Consider the following 18,234-nt stretch of genomic DNA (forward strand, 5'->3'; position numbering starts at 1 on the left):
TTGGTCTCTGAAAGAAAACAAATCCCCAGAAATTAACTGAATGAATAAGCAAAGAAGCTGTCTCTCCCTCCTAATAGTAATGTTCTTTATCCATCCAGTTTGAACCATATCCACTGATTATTTCATGTACAGTGTTTTGCAAGCTGCATTTATTTGCATACCCATTCCAGCAGGTTAGAATTAACTCACCTTTCACCAAAAAGATGGCCAAATGAAGTCATTAAGAGTGAGAAATGCAACCTGGCCAGTGTGGCTTAGTTGGTTGAGTATCTTCCCATGCACCAGGAGGTTGCTGGTTCAATTTCCAGTCAAAGGCACATGCCTAGGTTGCAGACTGGATCGCTGGTCAGGGCGTGTGCAGGAGGCAATTAATGGATGTTTCTCTCTCACATCAATGTCTGTCTGTCTCTCTCCCTCCCTCCCTCTCTCCCTCCCTCCCTCCCTCCCTCCCTCCCATCCTTTCTCTATAAAAATAGCAATGAAAACATTATATATATATATATATTTATATTAATATATATATTTATATATATATATATATATATATATATATATATATATATGAAATAGTGGGGCTTTAAGGCTGCAATAAGGGAGACTAAAGGCTCTAAAAGAGAAATTTAAGGTGAAAAGAGAAAAGAAAAATAAAAGCTGTGAGGTAAGAGAGGTCAATGAAAGAAAAAAAAGCAACACAGGAAGGAAAAAGAATGAAAAGGAGCCAGAAAGAGGGCGGGGGTGGGGGGGGTGAGGGGGGTGGGCAGGCTCCGTGCTGACCTGCCCAAGGAAGTACCATCAGCAGAAGCCTCATTGGTAGCTGTTGCCATAATGAGAACTGGCGTCTAAAGAGAGGGCAAGTCTAGTTTAATTAGTTAAGTGGCATTATCTATGTCCAATAGGGGTAGAGGAGGTAAAGAAAATAGGATTGGTGACCCACCTCCTTCCACAGGCTGAAAGGAAGAACAGATTTATAAAGCTTTGCCAGGAATTAAAGAGACAGGAGCTGTTTTTTCCCCAAATTGAGTTCACAAGATTTCCATGTGGCCAAAGCCGGTTTTGCTCAGTGGATAGAGTGTCGGCCTGCGAACTGTAAGGTCCTGGGTTCGATTCCAGTCAAGGGCATGTACTTTGGTTGTGGGCACATCTCCGGTAGGGGGTGTGCAGGAGGCAGCTGATTGATGTTTCTCTTTCACCGATGTTTCTGACTTTCTATCCCTCTCTCTTTCTCCTGTAAAAAATCAATAAAATATATTAAAAAAAAAAAAAAAAGATTTCCATGTGTTCCTATTTATTAGTACCTGTACTGTTCTGGTGGGGGCAACTAGAATCAAACATCATTCTTTGCCTTTTATCAAGCCAAAATAGGTTTACACACTCCCTCCCTTCTGTCTTCCATTCTTATACCAGGAGTCCTTGATATAGCAGGAAGCCAGCACCGGGTGACTTTGGGTAAATAATTTTACCAGTTCCAATTCTTTAGCACTAAGATTCAGGGATATTGTAGTCTTACAAAAAATTTTCTGGAGAATCTTCTTTTTAAAAAAAATTTTGTTAATCCTCACCCAAGGACATTTTTCCATTGATTTTTAAGAGTAGAAGGAAGGAGGAGAGACAGAAGCATCAATGCCAGACACATTGATTGGTTACCTCCCCCACCCCAGAGTGGGATTTGAACCTGTAATAGAAGCATGTGTCCCTGACGAAATTGAACCTGTGACCCTTCTATCTGCAGGCCAATGTGCATTATCTTCTCATGATGAAACCAAGCTTGCAGAATTAAATATGAACCTTACCATGTTGTAAAGAAACAAAATGGGGGAAAAAATGTGTGTGTATATATGTATACTAGAGGCCCAGTTCACCAAATTTGTGCATGGGTAGGGTCCTTAAGCCTGGCTGGCGATGAGGGCTGATTGGAGTTTTCTGGCTGCCGGCCAGGGCCCTCCTTTGTTCTGTACCACAACCCTAGAGGTCAGCGCACATCATAGGGAGCGATCGAACTCCTGGTTGAACTCCCAAGGGGACACTTCGCATATTAGCCTATAGATATGCTCTTCATTTCATGCTTCCACCCCCAATGTATTTCCTCTGGTAAGAATCCTTCTTTAGCCTGGCTGGCATGGCTCAGTGGTTGAGCGTTGACCTATGAACCAGGTCACAGTTCCATTCCTGTTCAGGGCACATGCCTGGGTGGTGGGCTCCTCTCCAGTGTGGGGCATGTTATTCCAGTGAGGAGTGTGCAGAAGGTAGTGGATTATTCTCTCTCATCATTGATATTTCTATTCTCTCTCTCTCCCTGCCTCTCTGAAATCAATAAAAATATATTTTAAAAATCCTCCTTTAGCCGAAACCGGTTTGGCTCAGTGGATAGAGCGTCAGCCTGTGGACTGAGGGGTCCTGGGTTTGATTCCGGTCAAGGGCATGTGCCTTGGTTGTGGGCACATCCCCAGTGGGGGATGTGCAGGAGGCAGCTGATCGATGTTTATCTCTCATTGATGTTTCTAACTCTCTATCCCTTTCTCTTCCTCTCTCTGAAAAATCAATAAAACATATCTTTTTTAAAAATCCTCCTTTATCTTGTTGGTAGAAGTTATTAGAGTTGAATTATTTTTTCTTTGTTTATAATATCTGACCTCAAGGATCATAAAGATTAATTCATCTTGGTTCTGCAAATGAATTGATGTCAGCCAGGCTGGCCTGGAGTTTAGGAAAGATTGATAAACAGCTTCCAACCTTTAAAGGAAACAAACACCTCCACAAAATAGAACATAAAAGCCTGGTGGTAGAGGGTTCTAGGAAAAGAGAAAACCTAGACAGTGATTGCACACAGTGGGCAACTTCCCTGCAGGACCTTCTGAGAACACAAAGTTCCTTTCCACAGGGAAATGACATTCATTGGAGACTGTTTGCCGACAAGGCTGAATAAATTAAATATTTTAACACCATATGCTCAGCTTTTGGCAGGACATGTAAGTGGGAAGGGAATCTCAATGTTAGGAAGTGCCATATCACACCCCAGCTGGCTATTTAGTCATAAAATAAGGAGAAACACACAAATATTTGGTTAAAACACCTTTAATGAAAAGGGAGACACTAACATTTCCCTTGTCTGCTCTTCACATTTTTCTATGTTAGGAAGCTCTGGAGCCTACATCTTCAGAGGAGAAGCCATCATTCAAGCCAGTCACTAGCAGAACCAACACTTTCTCCTCCTCAGAACTGTTCCAAATGATCCTAGGTTAAGAGTAAACACTACATCTCATTATAAGACGGAGAGGCAGGGAGGACACCATCTGGAGCTCATCCCCCAAAGTCTGGGACTCTCAGAACCAGATAGTAGCAAAGACATAAGCCCCCAGTCCATGGACAGGCAAAAAGGGGAGGAAATGGGCTTTAAGAGAGAAAGAGGATGAAAGTACAAGGGCCCAGGGAATAAAGGAGGGAGTAATCTAAAACTAGAAGCACACCAGTGCTAGGAACTCTCCCATGATCCATGGTGCCCTGCTGCACAGTAAGTCACCATTAGTCCAAAAGCACATCCATGGGATCCATCCAATCAAGAATTCGAGGCCCACTCCCTTATATCATGTCCCTTTCTTAATCACACAGGTTCCCCCTATAAAGCCCTGCAGGTCAGCAATACGCCTCAAAGCTCCACCATTACATCTTCAACTGTCCTCACCGACAGTGCTTAGTAAAGATGTGAACTAACGTCACATTTCCCAAAGTATTTCAAGGGGAGACATCTTGGCAAGAAATCCACTTGTTTCCTAACTCGGAGAGGCAATGATGAAGGAATATGAGAAGCTGGAGATGTCTTAGCATATCCACCTTTGCCTTAATGTGATTATCAAGCTTACTGGCAAGAGTATATATACCCTTGATTTCTCCCTACCCTCCAGGGCTGAGCCACAGATACAGATATTGCTGCACCTTCATTGCTAGCACCTTTTGGAGCAGGGGGAGGGAATGCTCAGGGTGCTACTTCCACGATAAGCTGTTCAGGCACTGCCTTGGATGCAGGAGGCTGACGTAAGAGGAGGGCTCTTTTCTCCTTAGCCTCTCTGAATCCTGTTGCTGGAGGCATGCGCCCAGCCGCAGCTCTTGGACCAAACAGCACTGGTGAAAAGAGAAAGTGGTAGTGGAAGTGGATTTGGAACTCCCAGGTTTGGGTGGGCAGGTCACTGGACAGGAAAGGCATGTTCTATCGATAGTTCCAGAAGACAGGAGGCCCACCCTCCCCAGCTGGGCAGGAACGTCTTGGGAGAAGAAGCCCTGCAGGTTGACCTGGTCACCAGAGAGGAGTGGCCCTGAGCCCTCCAGGGAAAGGTTCTGGTCCCTTTGGGCTGGGCTGCAATTTCCAATGTGGGTGCTCAGGGGCACCTGCCCAAGGGAAAGTGAGTGTGAGAGAGGGGAGGGGAGCGAGAAGGGTCACCCCAGGGAAGCTGGGGAGGGTTTCCCTTGGGAGTGTGAAAGCTTTAGAGAATCTATTTCCCTCTGGTACAATGAATGGAGAAGAAAAATTCCTCAGGGGGTCATCCTCCTGTGAGCATGATTTCCAAGTTCGGGGACTAGAGAAAAACCACTCGGGTCATACTATGTAAGAAATTAGAGAAAAAGACAAATAAAGACCTCTTACATCTTAGAGGTCCTTCTACAGAGCCGTTTCTGCAAACTAGGTCGAAGGGTAGCAGGAACAAAAAAACAGGCTCATGGGATTGTAGGGTCATCTTTTCTGGGAAAGGGGGAGAGCCCTGGGGAAGTGATGGAGGGAGAACAGCCCGGGACCAAGGAAAGAGCAGCCATATTCTGAGGGCCGTGAGGGGCGAAGGGCTGTACCTGGTGGTGAGCCAGCAGCATATGCTTCTTGAGGGTAGCCCGCTCGAGAAAGCCCTGCCTGCAGAAAATACAAGTGAGGAGCGGCCCCTCCTTGGGGTGGGTCTTCTGATGCTCCTCCAGAGCTGCCTGGGCGGGGAAGGTCTGGCCACACACCTCGCAGGCCTTTCTGCTACTGCTCTCTCCTGGCTCCTTCCTCATCGCTTCCTGCACGCTCAGCTCCTCCACCAAGGTGGTGGTGCTACTGCCTTCCCCTTCGAGGGTGAGGGCTGCCTTTGGGCTTGAGCTCCTCTCTGGTTTGCCCCCCTCTTCTGCGACTTCTGCAACATCACTGGCCCCCTGCTCCCTCGGCTGTGTTTGATCCAGGCTGTCTGACGGCGGTGGCGGTGGCAGTGGCTGCGGCAGCGAAGGAGGCTGGATTGCTTTCTCATTGCTGTCCATCTCCTTCCCAGCTGTGGCTGCCGCCACCACCATCCCCACCTCCTCCTCTCCTCCAGACGCCTCTTCGGAATCGCCTCGCACTGATATCGCCTTCTCACCTCCGCTCTCTGAGCCTCTTCCTGCCAGAGAATCTTCATCAGTCACATCTTCCTCTTCTTCCTCTTCCTCCTCCTCCTCTTCGGACAACTCCTCTTCTGGGGACGGCTGCTGAGACGGCTGCTGGGGGAAGCCCCCCGCCCCGGAGACTGGAGTAGACTGCTCAGAGCCATTCTCCTGGGCAGCTCCGCCACCCTCAGGGAGCGGGTTACTACCCCCGTTGGGGATCTGGCCCCCCAGGTGCATCCGCACATGCTGCTGCAGAGACACCGCGTTTGTGAACTTCTTCTGGCAGATGGGGCAGGAATTCTGGGCCCGCGCGGCCGGGCTGGCCTTGTGGCCCACGAAATGAGCGCGCAGGTTGCCGCGGGTGGAAAAGGCCCTGCCACACACCTTGCATTTGAAGGGCCGCTCGCCTCCGTGCTGGCCGTAGTGCAGGCGCAGGGCCCGCGGGCAGCTCAGCACCCGCAGGCAGATGACGCACTGGTTGGGTCCCGAGGAGGAAGCGGAGGACGAAGCCGCGGGGGCAGAGGTCGTGGCGGCTCCCGAGGCAGTGGAGGCCACGGCCCCGGCTCCGGCTCCCTGCCGGTCAATCTTTTCCACCAGCTGCTGCAGCTTCGAGGTCTCGGAGGGCGAGGCCCCCAGGGGCTCGAGCACGTAGGGGAAGGGGAAGCTGCCCGTGGACTTGAAGTGGTTGGTGAGCAGGGCCCAGCTGGGGAGGGACGTCACCAGCTTGCTCAGCTGCATACGCGTGGCCGCGCCGCTTTCGGTCACCCCTGCGAGGGCGGAGGCCTCGGTCCCCGGAGGGGTGTTCTCATCGGCTTTGCTCTTCGGCTCCACCGCCTTCATGAGCACGAACTTGTTGAAGGCGGGGAGCGCGGGCGCCGCGGCCGCGCCGGCGCCGGTGGAGAGCAGCGTGAGGCTCTCGGTGGCGCTGAGCGCGGCGGTGGCGGCCACCAGGGGCTTGCGCTCCGCGCCCGCACCGGCCCCAGGCCCCGCGGCCGCCTCCTCCTCCGCCTTCTCCGGCGGCACGGACATGCCGTAGGGCAGGCCGCTGCTGGTGATGACGTAGTCCAGGTGCTCCGGCACCGGGTGGGGGTTCATCTGCACGTGCGGGTACTTCTCCCGGTGCCGGTGGAAGTGCACCTTGAGGTTGCCCCGGGTGGTGAAGCGGTTGCCGCAGACGTTACACTTGTAGGGCCTCTCGCCCGTGTGCGAGCGCAAGTGGATCTGCAGGGCGCTGTCGCTGCCGAAGACCTTGGCGCAGAAGCGGCACTTGTGCCGTCCCCCGGGCTTCTCCAAGGGGCCCATCACCTCCCCGTAGCCCAGCTCGCCGCTGCCGTTCTTCGGCTTCAGGAGCCCCGGGGAGGCGGCGGCGGCCTCCAGGCCCCGGGCTGCCCCCAGACACTGCGCAGCCAGGAGCCCCGTGGTGGTGCCCGGGAAGGCCAGGTGCGGCGAGGCGATCAGCGGGTCGGTGCTGCCCGGCAGGGCTGGGGAGGGGGCGGGCGGGGGCTTGTGGCTTCGCCCAGTCCCCCCAGCAGAAAAAGGGTGCTGCGACCCCAGCGGGTGGTAGAGGTGGAAGAAAGCCTGTTTGGGCGTCTCTGCCCCTGAGGAGGACGAGGTGGAGGAGGAGGAAGACGCCAAGGTCTTGCTCGTCTGCACGGGCTTGATGGGGCTGAAGAGCGGAAGCAGGGGCTTGGTGGAGGCGGCGGCGGTCCCCGTCCCCGGTAGCTCGGAGGGACTGCCCGGCGCGCCCACCGTCTGGCCCAGGGAGCCGAGCAGGAGCACCTGTCTGCAGATCTGCTCGGTCATCTGCATCTGGTGGATCTGGCGCTGCTGCAGCACTCGCAGCTCCTCCAGGATCAGGGGGATGTTCAGGTGGCCGCTGCCCACGCCCGGGGGCTGCGGTGGGGGCGGAGGAGGTGGCGGCGGCGCAGGGGTGGACTCTGGAGGCAGTGGGGTGGCTCCCAGCTTGGGACTGGCCAAGATCAGGCCGCCTCCTCCTCCTCCTCCTCCTCCTCCTCCTCCTCCTCCTCCCCCAGCGGCGGCTGTCCCTGTGCCAGCCGCTAGGAAATGCCCCGAGGCCTCCTCTCCTCTCCGCTCCGCCCCCCAGGTGGGGTCCGTGGGCATGGAGGGCCCAGTATCCGGGGGGTGGCCGTGCTCCACCTCCATGACCTGGGGGCTGCTGTGGCCCTCGGGCCGGGGCTCGGAAGCGCTGCCGGGGTTCTCCTGGCCTCCGAGGATCACCATCACGGGGGGCTCGGTAGAGCACGCATTCTGGTGGGCGAGGAACTCGGTCGGGCTGGTGAACTGCGCGCAGCACTTGGCACAGACCTGGGGGTGGTCCTCCTCGCTAGCATCACCTGGGAGGAGGAGGGAGAAGAGGAGAAAGCGAGCGTGGGTGGGTGGCGCGGTCAGAATGGCCACTCGGAGGCTCTCATTAGCCACGAGCCCAGCTACTGCTGGTTGGGGGAGGGGAGATGAGCTCGCCATCAGGCCAGGCAGAAGGCTAGATAGAGCTCGGTCCTGACCCTCCTGGACACGAGAACCCCAACATGGGGGTGGGGGATACGCAAGCGAGTGTGACCTCCCGGGTCGTGTCCCCCGCCCCACCCCTCCCGCCTCCACCACCGACCCCGGCCACCAACGGGCCCGTGGACTAGGGGTGGGACACGGATCAGGGTCCATGCAGATAAGCGTGCATTTGATCCCGTCCACCCAAAGTCCTCCCCTCCCCCCCCACACACCCCGCGTGTCCCTTCCGCCCCCACCCGTGCCCAGCCCGGACCCTACCGCACCTCCGAGCTCCGCCGGCTCCCCGCAGGGCCCCCTGAGAAGGGAGCCTCTCCCGGCTTCGTGCGCCATGGCTGGGGGGGGGGGCGGCGGCTGGGTGCAGCGGGAGACAATGGGGACGGGGGTTGGGGTTGGGGTTGGGGTTGGGGGCGGGGGCCGCTGGGGCTGCGGCAGCCTCTGCGCCGGCGGCCCAGACTGCGGAGATGGAGACCGGCGGCGGCGGCGGCGGCGGGGGAGGGGAGCGGGCGGCGCGGAGGTGGGAGGAGCGGAGCCAGAAAGCTGGGAGAGGGGAGATGGGGGCGGGGCTGCAGGAGGGGAGAGCTGGTGAGGGGGAACCGCCGGGGCGGGAGGCGGGAGCCGGGAGAGGAGCGAGCCGGGGCGGAGGGGGGCGTGCGGGGGCGGGAACCCGGAGCTCGGGAGGGTTTCCGGAGGGCTCAGTGACAGGTGCTGTGGGTCACGGCGGGGGGTCACCTTTCCTTGCCCTCTGCCGCCTCACCCCATCTCCAGATGCCTGTCCCCTCCCCCGCCCAAGCAAGCTCAAGGGGGCACAGTGGGAAACACAACCCTGTTCACCGGAGCAAAGCGACAGGCTTCTCCTGTTTTTCTTTGCATAAAAGATCCGCTGAGCCTGGAAATCGTAGACTCCGGAGAGGTGGTCTGATCTCCGCCGAGGAGCCCCAGAGCCCAGAGCGCAGGGGGAACCCAAAACATTCATCCATCAACACCCCCTCTTCCCCCCAAACACACACACACACACACACACAACAACAACAACAACAACAACAACAACAGCAACAACAACCAAACCCCAAGGTTGGTCCTGTCTTCCTCACCTCAGTTACCACCCTACCCTCACCTCCCCCCACAAAAGAAGTTTCTCAGGGTGGGACGCTACGAGGTAGAATTTCTAGGAAAGGCATTTTAGGACTCCTCTTTTCCAACGCTAAGCCCCTCTCCACCCCCGGAATAACAGCTGAATGCAAGGCACTCCCCAGATCGGCGGCTCCACTTGTACATGACAAAGTTCACGCTTACTTAAGGAGCCATCTCTTAAGTGAGCCACCCTCTCTACTCTCCCTTCATTGTTCTCCTGTTGTAACTTACTGTCACTGCTAAGGGCAAAGGGCTTGGGAGACGCTGGCCCACCTAGCTCTACCTTTGGGGGAGGGGAGCTCTTCCTGAAACAATGGGAAAAATGCAGCAGGGGCTGCCTGGCCGCCTCTGGGCCTAGAGCCCCTTTCAGCTCCCGCCTGGTTAGAATGCCTAGAAATTACCTAACACTTGCTTGGGGCAACAGGCCTCCTAACCTCCTGTTCCCAGAGAGGTAGGCAGGGATAAGATGCCTCCCAGATCGGGTTTCCCTTTCTGCCTTGAAATGAATCCTAATGGATTTCCCACTTCCTAAAAGAATTTATCTCACTAACAGCAGGTCACCACAAGTTCTTCATTTTGTGGTTTGCCTGCCTGAACAACTGTAAACCCATGTTGTTCTAATCCCAGTTCTATTCTCGCCTGACTGGTAAATTGAGGCATTGTGGTCAGTCATACCACACACCATGCCACTACTTCGCTTTTTGTAAAGTGGTAATATTGTAGCTGTGCTATCTTCCTCAGGTCACCCCCAACTGCCCTCCCCTCCTGGCCTGATCACCCCTAACCACCTCTGCCTTGGCCCCACCACCATAGCTTTGTCCGGAGGGTCTCCCATTCGATTTAGCATGTTACTCTTTTATTAGTATAGATATATTTTTATTGACTTCAGAGAGGAGAGGGAGAGAGAGATAGAAACATCAATGATGAGAGCATCACTTATTGGCTGTCTCCTGCACTCCCCCACTAGGAATTGAGCCCACAACCTGAGCATGTGCCCTTACAGGGAATGAAACCATGACCTCCTGGTTCATTGGGAGACAATCAACCACTGAGCCACACCGACTGGGTGAAATTTTGATGTCTTTTTTTTTTTTTTCACCGAAAACATGTTACTGAGTTATGTCTCAAAACTTCAGATAATCATAAGAATCACAACACTGTAAGTGATGGCTCTGTAGCAGGTGAGCTAAGTGCTTCCAGGGCTGACACTTACAATGAGGAAATGAGGAGGGTCTGTTGCAATTTGGCAAGTCACAGGTTAGTGCAATGTTATTTTTACACATACGGAAACTTAAGCTTGGAGGGATTAAGTGACTTTTCCAAGTCCACACAGTAAATCAGTGAAGGAAGCATTGAGAATGTTGACTCCTGTCCAGCGCTTTCTGAGGCACCTCAACATTGTGTGGCTTCCCTAACGCTGAAGAAAGGGCCCTGTGTGCCACCTACCTGCCATTTGCTCTCCAGCCTCAGCAAGGGCAGGGAATCAGATGGAAGCTTTCTACCGAGCATTTGTTAATTAGCAGCGAACATTTGATATCAAGTTGCTGTTTTGTCAAGTCTTCCTACAAGAAAAGAAATCCTGTTCTTTTCATCTTCTCCTGGGAAACACTGTCCCCTTTCTTGCTGTTTTAATGAAACTTGCTTTCTGATGCGTAATTTGATCTGCACTCTTCTTTAAAGTAAATTCAGTCCCTGGTGAAAGGTGACGGATCAACAGCCACCTGTAAGCGGAACCCTCTGCTTCTCAGCGCTTTGCACTCACTGCCTGTCTGGAAAGGGGGGCATGGTTTTTTAGGCAGACACAAATGAAGTCATAAACACTGGCTGGAATAAACTAAGCTGGTAATGGCGCGGCAGATAGCAGATAAGGCGAGGTAAGCTATTCTGGGTCACATGCAAAATCTGGGATGGATGAAGGCCTAAGACCTGGACATGGCTTTTTAAATTTGTAAAGAGCTTAAATGACAAGGAAAAGGGAAACCAGGTGGCTCTCTAAACCAGGCGGGCCACCAAACTGCTGCTTTAGGCTAGGGGGAGAAGGCCTGGGGAGAACAAAGAGAAAAACAGGTGGGTAGTGCGCAGCAAGGTGGTTTAGTGGAAAAGTGGTTCTCAAACTTTGCTGCCCATTAGAATTACTGGGAGAGCTTATAAAAAATCCTGATGGTCAGGCCACATCTCACACCAAGTAATTCAGAATCCTTGAGGGTGGAATCCAGGCATCAGCATGTTTGCAAAGTTCCTCAGGTGATTTTACTGTCCAGACAAAGGATGAGAACCACAGTACCTAGCAGAGTACTGCCCTTCCCATCAGCCCTTCTACCCTACTCCGCACAAATCTTGTCTGGGCCCAATCTGGCCAAAATGAGGACATGGGCATAATGAGCTGCTCACTGCCACATCTTCCTGACGGGCACCCTCCCTATGCTGCCCACAGCAGACATTAGCGCTCATGCATTCTACTTCCGTGAAGAAAACATGAAGATTTAAACCTGACTGAATTTAGCCACTGTATTGCCTTTCCCAGTGTGCCCCTTGAACCGCATTTCTAATTGTGAGGTGAAAGGCTTTGTTCTACAAAAGAGTCTGAGAATTTTCCAGCCATCAAAGAAACAAAACACCTGCCTACTTACTATAAACATTGAACCGACACTAATGGGCAGTGTCCATAATTATGAAGTGATTCTGTAACTGCTGCTATGGACTATTTCTAAGGCATGATGTCCCGTCTTCTCTTCCTTATGCTTCTCTCCTAAATACACACAGAGACTCCTTTGCCACCCACACCTACTAATGCACCCGGGACCGTGCAACACAGTGGATTCTTATGCAGGCACAATGCTTTCTATATCTGGTGTGAAGTGAGAAAAATATATTTGTTTCCAGAATAGGAATATCTTAGGTCAAATATAAAAAAAAAAAAAAGTATTTTTCTGACACCAAAAGACTCAGAATTCATAGCACTTTGGAGCTGACAGGGACCCCTTCTTTGAGCTTAGTCATTGAGAGTGCCTGCTCAGAATCTTACAAACCTGAGTTAAAGGCTCGGTTCCAATACTTTGTAATGTTTGTGACCTTGGGAAATGTTCTTAATCTATCTCAGGCTTGGGATTCTCTCCTTTAAAATGGAGGTTCAGCCATAAAAAGGAATGAAATTCTGACACATGCTACAAAATGGTTGAGCCTTGAAAAACATGTTAAATGAATTAGACCAGACACAAAAGGACAAATATTATATGCTTCCATTATATGAGGTACCTGGAACTGGTAAATTCATAGAGAATGGTAGTTGCCAGGGGCAGGGGAGGGGAAAGTGGGGGCGGGGAGAGAAGGAAAGGGGGAGTTAGTGTTTAATGAGCATAGTATTTTAGCACACACAATTTTTTTTTTAATGGAAGTAATGATAGTGTAGTTGGGAGGAATAAACAAGAAATACATTCAGGATTTAGCAACATATTTAGCAACTATGACAAATAGTAAATGTTCCGCAAATATTATTGATGAGTGTCATTAATTACAGGCCAAAAGGTGAAGCCTGGGAGAAGAAGGGACTTGCCCCAGGTCACATAGCTTCAAAGTCCAGGTTGGACTGAAAACCAGGCTTTCGGCTTCCTTCTCCATTCTCTGCCACATCATGCCTGAGTTACTCTGTCCACTCAGAAGTGCTCTCTTTTTGACCCAAGGGTACGTAGGGCTGAAAGGCTTAGGGCTCAGCCTGAGCAACAATGCTTTCTGCTTCCGGGTATAAAGAGAACAGGGCTCTTAAAACTCTAATTTTGTTTTCTTCCCCTTTTGCCGCTCTTGATGTCAGCCAGCTTCCATTTCTCCCTCTAGATCTGTTTGCTGTTGTCCTGGTTTCTTCTTCTCACTAAATATCTGGGTTTCTGGTTGTTTCCTTTATTTCCCAGCTGTACTAGTTTACATTTTCCCTGTTCACATCCCTTATGTTCTCTCATCCAGATTTCTAGACTCTGTAGGGGAGAGATTTTTTTTCTCTCTCCAGAGTTTTAAAGTAAATAGACTATTTCCTTCTCATCGCTTATGTGCAATAACTATTCTGTTAGATTTTGGTGTTCTGGTCAAAGAAGCTGAACAAAAACATGGCTGGATAACAGGTTTTACAGACTGTTTCTTGGTGACGTCTTAGGTCACTGCGGAGATAAGGCTTTTAAAATGTGCAGCAAAGGCTCAGCATTTGCTTGTCACATGGAGTGAACATCGCTTGCAGGGGTCTTCAAACTACGGCCCCGCGGGCCACATGCGGCCCGCAGAGGAGTCTGATCCTGCCCGCCAGGTTTTTTGGGCAGTGAGCGCAGCCGAGGTGTTATAGTAGGAATTAGTAGTTCATATAGTCCTGCCCTCCAGCTCTCTGAGGGACCGTGATCTGGCCCCCACTTTAAAAAGTTTGAAGACCCCTGGAAGACTCCAGAAAACCTCAGTGGCACCCTAGCCTACTAAATAAATGTCTGCTGATATTCATGATAATGACCATAGTTTCACAGGTACAGCAAGGGACACACATAAGAGCCCCCAAATAAGAAACTTCCCTACCTGCCCTAGCCGGTTTGGCTCAGTGGATAGAGCGTTGGCATGGGGACTGAAGGTTCCAGGTTCGGTTCCAGTCATGGGCATACGCCCAGGTTGTGGGCTTGCTCCCCAGTAGGGGGCATATAGGAAGCAGCCAATCAATGATTCTCTCTTACCATTGTCATTTCCATCTCTCTCTCCTTCCCTTCCTCTCTGAAATCAATAAAAATATATTTAAAAAGGAGGGGGGAAAAAGATACTTCTCTACCAGAACAAGAAAATGTCTCAGAGGTAGAAGGAAAAGTCTGAAGATCATATAAGCAAACAGAAACCCTATCTGTGAAAAAGCAGGAAATGAGAAACCTACATATCTCATAAGAAACGGAAGAAATTTTAGATTTCATCCAACATGGCTCCCACATCTTAACAGATGAGACCCAGTAGCCCTCCAGGTCACTTAAGTAACACAGGATCTTCCACTTTCAGGAGAATGCTGATCAGATGACCCTTACGCTTTCTTAAGGCAGATCTTAGGAGGTAACTACGGTTACTACTACTTCGTTGCTCTTTACATTTATGTTTCTCACTTTCGAGGCTCAAGGCAGTATTTCAACTGAAATTTGATGCGGACATTGGGTGCAAGCCTACCCGGTTTCCATGGGGATGGCTTTGGAGCAGCATCTTTATGCCCCCAAGGACTCACACCCCCAAGTGGGATCTAAAGCTCAAGGAGTTTGAGAAGCCACTCAGGGCAGCTGCTGAAGATTCCTTTGGGTCCCTCACAGATTTTTTGCTCAGCTGTGGAATGAGAATGGGTGAGCAGACTTGAGAAAAGAGAAAGGATGCCTCCTGGGCTGGGGGAGATTAAGCACCGTTCCAAAATCAAGCCAGCAGGGGAGCGGGACTGTGAGGCAATTCTGAGGGTCTGAGGGAAGTTTCCCGTAGAGCAGGAGGAGGAAACATCCGGCCTGCAGAGGCATTAAGAAGGGCTAATGTGTCCCCGGAGGGAACAGATGTCACCACCACGAGCCTCTAAATATGGGCACAGTGGGATGCAGCAAAGCAGTGACTCTGAGGAGGAGGTGTTCTACCGGAAACACAGTATGTCTGTTAAGGCTGAGCCATAGCACATGGAGCACTGATGTGACTGACCTCCAGTCATGTTTTTACAACAGGTGGAAAAACAAATCAATGGGTTAGTTTTGGTCACTTCAAGTGCATTCTCCTAGAGCTTCTCATGGCACACCTCTCATAAAGAAGTGTTTGACATTTGCCAAGAGATTCCTGAGTTTGGGTCACATTTCAGCACTTTGGGAATTGCCACTGTCCTAACATATAATGATAATAACAATACTCACATGCATTAAGTACTTATTTATGCTAGTAATTTTCCCAAGTGCTGTACCCACGTATATTAACTCATGTCGATTCTCCCAATAACCTAATGAGGTAGCTAGTATATTCATCCCTATTTACTGATGAGAAAACTGAGGCATAGGGAGGTAAACAACTAAAACTGATCAGCTAACCAAGTAGTGGAGCCAGGATGTGAATCCTAAAAGCCTGGCTTCAGAACCCTTGTGCCTAATCAATCCTACACTATATTGTTGGGTGAATTAACTATTTGCTAAACAAATCGTTTATCCCTGAGTCATGACTTCCAGACGGTCACAGTGAGAACACATATGGCCGTACCACTGACCAGTATGTCCGACACTTGCTTGATCCTAAGAATTACCTGGACATTTGCAAAGATATGGATTCCCAGACTCTAGTCTAGACCTACCCATCAGGCAAGTTTGGAAACCCCGATACAGTGGCGTGAGCACCACCAGCCCTGAGCCCCGGGAAACCTGGGTTTTCATCCTAACTATGCCTCTGTTTCTGAAACTTTGGACAATATCACTGCTCAGTACCCTACTGCTCTATTGTCTGCCTCTTCCTGGTATGCTATAAGGATATATGAAATCTACCCCAACCCCTATAAAGAAACTCTATTACTTAAAAAACAGGTGATAATGTCCTTACAAAATGATAATGCACGTATTAACAGGTATATTAACTCATACTTTTTTTTTCTTAGCTTGGCCTATCTTGAAGCCCAAACCTAAGCACCTCATCCAGACCTCCCCTCCAGCCTCTATCCCAGGTGACACGGATACACATCCCAAACTGGGCTCCATCTGACCGACATTAGCTGTCTCCCTCCGGGAGCTCTGATCCGCTCTCTGCTCAGCCCAACAATGAGAAACTTTTTCTCTCTTCTCCCTCAGGGGAATCTCCGCATTTATCCAATTCATTCTCTTGCAACCCAACTCTCCAGAAAGGAAAGGGGGGAAAATCCCACCCCTAAGAGACAGTCTTCAGGTCTGAGGATGTTACTTAGCAACCGCACAAAGACCAGTGAGCAAAGGGGGACCTGGGGAGAAAACTCTTGGGTGGGGAGACAGAGCCAGTTTGAAAACTCCATTTCATCCAGAGAAAAAACAACAAGGAAAATACAAACAGAATCATTCCTGAGAAAAGCCAAGTGGGGCTTCTTTTCACCACAGGTCATCCCCTTCCTCCTTGCACCTCAACTCCCTCAGTCCCCCCACCTCCCTCCAGCCCTCTCTCTCTGTGACTATGTCCTCCCCCTGGTTTTGCCCATGGCCCAGGGGCCCTCCCCTTGCCCTGGCCTGACCCACACAGGCTTGCACTCAGATCTCCCCCCTCCTCCCTCCCCAGGCACCCACCGTTGTCAGACGCGCTGGGACCTTCGCAGTCCGAGATTAACTGTTGGGGTTTCCGCTGCTTTCGCCTAGACATTCCCGGGTAGAGAGTGGTGGGAGAGGGAGGGGTGACGCTCACTCAGTCTTAACCGGGGTGACTTGGTCTGGTCTCTCCCTTGGGTCTGAAGCCAACTGATGCCTCTCCCTCAGGCAGATCACTGTGAAGCAGAGATGTTCTCTCTTCCCAGAGATAGACAAACTCTCTCTCTCTCTCTCTCTCTCTCTCTCTCTCTCTCTCTCTCTCTCTTTCATTCACTGTCCCTGACTCTCTCTCTTTCTCTGTCCCTGACTCTCTCTCTCTCAATCTCTGCAAGTCTTTAAAGGGGAGACGCCCCCTTTTTCCCCCCTTCAGCTTCTTCCCTACGCTTCTGCAGCTCCCATTGTAAAAGCAAAAATCCTAATCTTTCCGCACACTCTTTTCTTTTGTACTGCAGAGGAAAGGATTTAACCCTCTCCTCCCTGCCGGCCCGGGCCTCTCCCCATGCTGTCTGTTCTTAAAATACCCACCACTTGTTTTTCTAACTCTTCTTCTAAGTTATTCACAGTGCTTTTTGATCCTTTCATGATTCTATACCACCTTGTTTGATGATGTGATTGCTTCTGGACTGTAGTTTGAAATAAGAACTTTCTGGTATATCCTTATAATGAAGCCAAGAAGTCAGCTACCTCTAATTAAAAACGAGTGTATAAAAACTTGGCAAAAAAAAAAAAAAAAAAAAAAAAAAAGACAGTAAAGATGAACAGTCGGTATAAAAACTTCATGCATGTAGAGCTCTTTATAATTTATAGAATATTCTCATGCACATGCCATTTTTTTTTTTTAAATATTACAACTCAGACACTGGCATGGCATGTTTTACCACACTCCCATTTATAGATGATCCTATTTATAGATGAACCAAAAGGCCCAGGGAGGTTAAGTAACCTATCCAAGAGTGCACAGCAAGGATGTAGCAGAGATGGGTTTGGAAGCCAGGTGCACCTGACAGGCTATCATTCACCGTCCCCCAACCCCAAACCCTACCCCCCAATATTGTTAAAGGTACGCTATGCCAACAGACTTTTGCCATGAAAAAAAAAAAAAGTGTTTGATGCCCCGCCCTTGTAGTTCAGCCAGGAACCAAGAGGCCACTGGTTCGATTCCCGGTCAGGGCACTTGCCTGGGTTCGACAGCTGATTGATGATGTTCTTCTCTCTTCATGGATGTTTCTCTCTATCCCTCTCCCTTTTCACTCTCTCTAAAAAAATTAATAGAATATATATTTTTTTAAAAGTGATTGATTTTAAGGAATCTCATTTAAAATAACAACTAGGGTCGATGGCTTTTCTGTCTCTGCCATTCCTGTCCAGCTTCTAGGGTTGCAGGGAGGCTCCTTCTGAGAAGGTGATGTAGGTGGGTGGAAGCGACGAGGAGGTACTTTGAGCTCAACAGAAAAGGAACTGTCTAACAGTGTCACGGATTCCCCAGAGAATTTGTGGGCTCTCTGTATTAAGTTCTCACAGTGCTCACTTTGGCAGCACGTATGCTAAAATTGGAACGATACAGAGAAGGTTAGCATGGCCCCTGTGCATGGATACAGAGAAGGAGGGGAATAGACACACAAATTCATGAAGTGTTCCATATTAAGAAAAAAAAAAAGTTCCCACAGAGGCTGAAAACAATTGTCAAGGATTCTGTGGGGGAAGAATGGCTTTTTGGATATGAAGTTTGGCCTTTAAGAATATCCTCCATCTCTAAAACACATCACTTGGTCACCAACCAGGTCTCTTCTGCTCAGCTGGTACACGTAAAAGTGATTCATTTTGTTTGTTTGTTTGTTGTTTGTTTGTTTGTTTGTTGTTTGTTTGTTTGTTTTACCTGTGGCCATGCTATTCCTACCTGAATGTGAGTGATACTGTGCTA

The 18,234-nt window shown here is 50.4% G+C and overlaps 1 protein-coding gene across 2 annotated transcripts; it reads right to left on the minus strand.

The window, feature by feature from the left end:
- Positions 1-3,054: 3,054 nt before the first annotated feature.
- SALL2 (spalt like transcription factor 2) lies at positions 3,055-16,610 on the minus strand. 2 transcript variants are annotated; one of them, XM_084862886.1, is made up of 2 exons: positions 16,296-16,610; positions 3,055-7,733 (listed from the first exon to the last, which is right to left on the minus strand). In XM_084862886.1, exons 1-2 carry the CDS (start codon positions 16,366-16,368, stop codon positions 4,708-4,710), a joined length of 3,099 nt encoding a protein of 1,032 aa, XP_084719012.1. In that variant the 5' UTR covers positions 16,369-16,610; the 3' UTR covers positions 3,055-4,707. The 2 variants fall into 2 exon arrangements, with proteins under 2 accessions (XP_084719012.1, XP_084719013.1); XM_084862887.1 differs by lacking the exon at positions 16,296-16,610 and adding an exon at positions 8,169-8,420.
- Between the last annotated feature and the right edge of the window lie 1,624 nt (positions 16,611-18,234).

This window comes from Pipistrellus hanaki (assembly GCF_964339955.1).
Source record: "Pipistrellus hanaki genome assembly, chromosome: 1".
Classification (NCBI taxonomy): Eukaryota; Metazoa; Chordata; class Mammalia; order Chiroptera; family Vespertilionidae; genus Pipistrellus; species Pipistrellus hanaki.